This window comes from Marmota marmota, unplaced genomic scaffold (genome assembly GCF_001458135.2).
Source record: "Marmota marmota marmota unplaced genomic scaffold, marMar, whole genome shotgun sequence".
In the NCBI taxonomy this organism is placed as follows: domain Eukaryota; kingdom Metazoa; phylum Chordata; class Mammalia; order Rodentia; family Sciuridae; genus Marmota; species Marmota marmota.
Window position 1 is genome coordinate 548,742 of NW_026005734.1, and position 5,038 is coordinate 553,779.

At 53.6% G+C, this 5,038-nt stretch overlaps 1 protein-coding gene across 1 annotated transcript; it reads right to left on the bottom strand.

Annotated features, from left to right (window-relative positions):
• Positions 1 to 437: 437 nt before the first annotated feature.
• Positions 438 to 3,191, bottom strand: LOC107160909 (disintegrin and metalloproteinase domain-containing protein 21-like). Its single transcript, XM_015507492.2, has one exon. The coding sequence runs from the start codon at positions 3,189 to 3,191 to the stop codon at positions 978 to 980; it is 2,214 nt and encodes a 737-aa protein (XP_015362978.1). The 3' UTR covers positions 438 to 977.
• Positions 3,192 to 5,038: the final 1,847 nt, after the last annotated feature.

Genomic DNA, 5,038 nt, shown 5'->3' on the forward strand with positions numbered 1-5,038 from the left:
TGTTGGAACAAGGAGGAAGTCCTCCACCAACACCCGAGGGGAGCAGGGGTGGCTTTTTGAAAACGGCCGGCCCTTGCACCCTGGGGCCCTGGGGAACCTTCGGATCTTCCCTCGGGATGGTTGCACTGGAGGGCCTCGATTCCTGATGTCGTGTGGTTGGGGGGGGGGGATCGGCACCTACATTGCAGGGGAGATTCTGCGCTGTGCGTTTTCACTTTCTCTCTTTATTTAAAGGGTGCTGACACAGAGAGCTTCGGATGCCCTCCACACCAGCCTGCTCTCCCAGGAGCCTGGCCCTGCTGCTCTGAGGCTCTGGGTTACCTCCACCCTGAGTTCAAGGGGATGTGGACACAGCATGGAGAGGAGGAGTGAGGTTTGCACAGTGCCCCACGAGGGCCAGAGCTTGCTGCTCCCCTCCACTGGCCTTTCTGGTTGATTTCTGTGGAAGGCAGTGTCCACCCAGAGCTCCATCTTCCTCCAAGGGCCATCTGCACTCAGTTTGGGCCTGGTGGGGAGTGGAGGCTACTTCCCTGGCTCCCTCGGCCCCCAGCCCTCCCCCACTGCCGCTGTGGAACAGGCAGCTTCGGCTGGAGGCAGGCCTCAATTCCCTGAGCTCCCTTTGGGTCTAGAGGAGAGGTCACCTAGAGAGTCGGGGCTCAGCGCCCTGAGAAAGAGAGGAAGTGTTGAAATACCGTGGACATGACAACTCCCACTGGTCCCAGGGCCTGCAGCCTCGGGTCTCCTGCAGCCAGAGGCTCAGGCTCAGCTTGGAGACCTAACCAGCACCCAAAGATGTGGAAGACACTCACGTGTGGAGTGGAAATGTTTATTTCAGAGTGCTGATCGGAGATCTCCCAAGGTCAACTTGTGCCAGGAGGAGGAGGACTGTGCGTCTCTCTCTCTGCCTCTTCTTCATGGATGTCACTTTGGGTGCCCTGTATTCCACAGGGGTCAGGAGGCTGGCTGGCTGTCTGTTATTAAGCTTCTCCTCCTGCTGCTGCTTCTTCCTCTTTGACAGTCTTGATAGTCTTTGCATTCAGTGCATATGCAATGAGCAGTGCCGCGATGAAGACATAGAAACGGCCATACAGCAGTCTCAAGTAGATGATCAGTTCTGGGTTCCGGTCTACCGTCCGCACTCTCTTTGGAAGCTGCCCACTCTCCACACTCCCACCATGACCTAATTTGTCACAATTAGGAGGCTCCCAGCCTACGTGACAGTGACAGTGCCTGTGATTGTTGCAGACCCCTTTATAACTGCACTTTTCAGGGAGACAGTCATAATCCAGTGCATTTATTGATGTGTTACATGAACTGCCAATGCACATCTTCCCGCTGCCACACGGGGTTCCTGTCCTCACTTTTCCAGCATCAGTGGTCCCTGATGAACGGTGTTCGTCCAGTCCAAAGCAGTAGGCCCCGTCGATGTAAGACTGGTGGAACGAAACGTGCTCCTGTAATATGGGGAGGCGGGTGACGTTATTACACTGCAGCCTTCCGCACATCTTGTCAGCTCCAGTACAGGGAGTGTACACCATCTCATTCTCTGATCTCCCACAGTGTCCAAATCGGTGTGTTGCCAAGTTTATAGAGTAACAAGCATCCTCAGCGTTCATAGCAGATTCACCAAAGATCTCCTTGCAGTGCATGGAGCGGTCGGTACAGTTGCCATTGTAACAGTAGCCGTCTTGACTGCATGGAGTTCCATCTTGCAGGTAAGTATCTTCAGGGCAGTTGCTGTCACTTCCAGAGCAGTGCTCTGGGAGATCACACACGTTTTGGACAGTTCTGCAAAGTGTCATCATGGGGCTGTGGGTGCAGTTGGCACAGCAGGCTCCTCGATCACAAGAGCTTCCCTCTGTAAATGTACACTCGGTGTTGCAACAGCCACTGGTGTAACACTCCTTCAGGGGCCCACAGTCACACTGTTCCTTGCCTTCCACTACGTAATTCCCACAGCGGTTCATTGTTATGCTGCTATTATGAAGAACCCGCTCAGAGCGGTAATAGCACGTATTAAGTGAAGGATTACTAACTATATGCTGTACATGTGTGAAGGAACAATTACTGAATGCATCTGTTACCCCAGGCCACCTGAACATAATACATGTGTCCCTTCTCTGGCAAACACAATTGCTTCCATCATACAGCACACCAATCATTCTCCCCTGATGGTTGGCAGCAATGATCGCTAACAATATCGCAGGCCTGTATAGTGCAGCGACAAAGGTGATGGATCCTTTATTGCACATACTATATGGAACTGGTTCAAATGCAGATTCATGTGGTTTTTCTTTAAGTACTAGTGTGCAGGAGGCAGGTCTAAATGGCCAGTAGAATATATCCTCATAATGTTTGTGTATATCCATCCCTGACGGATACCATTCACCACTAGGAAGTGAAACAGGATCACTCTCGGAATATACGACCACCATAGAAATATAGAACCTGAACTCAATACCCCTCATAAGGGTGTCGACTATGTTAAACATGTGTATTAGGAACTCAGAACACTTGCTGACATTGTCGTATCTGCTATACATGGAGCGGGAACACTGCACGATCCCCTTCAGGGCAGCCTCATGGCCACTATACATCATGCTAGAAATCCGAGGCTCTGCACTGTAGTTCACTCCAGGGTTCAGGGGGCTTGGGACGTCCTTGTGGTCCAGACCGTACATTGGTCCCATGGCGTTTTTATCAGCCACCAACTGTGAAACGATGTGTTCAAACCTGTTTGAATCCCTGAGAGGTGAGATTTCATACGTGAGGTCATCCAACATCATGACACCTTCCATGCCCCCAGAGCACGTCTCAACAGTGACCGTGGACAGAGGAATGTCCTCCAGGTAGCCGAGGAAGTAACAGTCTTCAGGGAAGTAGGGGTAATCCATCTGCAGGGTTCCTTGGTCATCCTGAGTGGCCAACACCATGTGTCTGGGCCACAGAAGATGTTTTCTCCAAAGATGGATGACATGTCTCTGGCCCCCGAAACGCAGGCTGTAGGAAATATGTCCTGGAAAATGAAGACTCTTGCCACTTTGGACCTCCTTCTTAGGAACCACCACCTCGGAGGAGCTGTAGCGCCATGAGGGGTGGCCTTGAAAACACAGGACTGGAGCCCAGAGTGCCCAGATCCCAAGCAGCCAGAAGGCAGCCCTGAGAGGGACCGGTCCCTCGACCGGCCACATGCCCCAGCCCCTGGATATCTAGGGGGTGGAGAAGGAAAGTGTCCTCAGTGAAGCCAGGTCTGGACCCTTTGCTGGGGTGCTTCCCTCCTGAGGAGACAGGAGGGAGGACAATGGGCCCCCGGAGGTTACCTGGACAACCCGAGGGGCTAGGTGAGAGTCACAGGGTGTGGTAGGGCCTGCACATGATGTCAGCTGGGAGGGCAGGGGCATGTGCAGGAGTGCTCACTGGCAGGAAGAGGCAGATTCAGCAAAGCTGCCCGATTTTCTCCTGCTCTCTGGATATATATACCGGCCTCAGGTCCACGACTGCTGCAAGTACTGCCACTTTACTCTGGGTCAGCTACGATGGGTCAAGGTTTTCTTGAGTCTGGGCCACATTTCAGTCATTTGGCAGCTGGAGTGAGACATCAGTATCATCCTAAAAGGTCTCAAATTTTTTTTCTATTCTTTTACACATAAATGTCTTGTTTTGGTTTGTGGTTAAGGTCATTTTAGACAAGTTGATACTATGGTTTTTGGTGGGAACTTTGCTTGCTGTCTCCAAATCAACAGCTGATATAGAGTTAGTTTTTCCCCAATACTGTGTAAAAACCCCTCTCAGAACTCTGTCTGAAGAGCCCTGAATTATGGGGTTTTTTCCTCCTGCTTTTGGGAACCAAATCAAGTCCTGACCCGACCTGAGCTCCAGCTGTGGTTCCTGCGGATCCTGGTGGGCTCCTTTCCAGGCCCTGGGGTCCTGTCCTTGGGTGCACCTGCGGATCAGTTCAGAGCAGAGGACACCAGGGGGTTCTGCTGGTGAGTGTCGCAGGACAAACACTTCATCCCTGCTCACTTGGCGGGTCACAACTCCAAACAAAGATGTCCTTGTCTTCCAGACTGAACATTCTGTTTGCAAACACACTCTGCCCTTGCAGCCAGCCTGTTCCGACCCAGTGGGATTGCCAGGCCCGCTGGGTCGGCTCCCTTGGGGGTCTTTATGCTTCTGCCTTATGAGCAAACAGCTTGTGCTGGGACTCGCACCTCCTGGCTGCTTCCAAGGACGGTATTGTGGGTTTCTTCCAAGGAGCCCACTCTGGAGGGCAGACTGAGTGCACTAGACACCTTCTTCTCCTCTGAGAACACACGACTCCCTCAGACACACCCACACTGTGGACATGGCGCAGATGCCTCTCCACCTCCCCTCTGCTCTGGGTCAGAAGGCGGAAAGCGAGCCGCGTCCTGGCAGCCCGCGGAGCAGGAGGAGGCCTGAGGAGGCCTGGCTGGGCCTGGACAGAAGAGTCGCATCCTGGAGAGCCAGGCACCATAGTGGGAACCAGGTGCCAGTCAACGTGGGGGCAGCTTTCTGGTGCCTTGGTTGTGACCCAGATGCCCTCTGGGCCACCTTCTCAGCACTCCCACACAGCAACAAGTTCTCTCAAAGGCAAAGACTTGCTACTCAAGAGGAGGCTTCCAAGAGAAACTGAGGCAGGCACTGCTCGGCCTCACCTTCCTGGTTTGTTTGTTTTTCCAGTTCTGCATAATGTTCATTCTGAATGGAGCAGGGAGTGTTCCTGCCACGACTCCCCTCTCTCCCTCTTTCTCTCTCTCCCCTTTCTCTACCCCTCTTTCCCTCCCTCTCTCCCTCCCTTCCCTCCCTCCCTCTCTCTCCCCCTCCCTCTCTCCCCCTCCCTCTCTCCCTTTCTCTTCCCTCCCTCCCTCTCCCTCCCTCCATCCCTCTCCCTCCCTGTCTCTCTCTCCCCTCTCCCCTCTACCTCTCCCTCCCTCTCTCTCCTTCTCTCTCCCCTCTCCTCTCTCCCTCTCTCTATCCCCCCTCTCTCCCTCCCTCCCTCCCTCTCTCTCTCTCTCTC

Excerpts from the sequence above, each read along its gene's own strand:
- LOC107160909 (XM_015507492.2), bottom strand. The coding sequence starts at position 3,191 with ATGTGGCCGGTCGAGGGACCGGTCCCTCTCAGGGCTGCCTTCTGGCTG.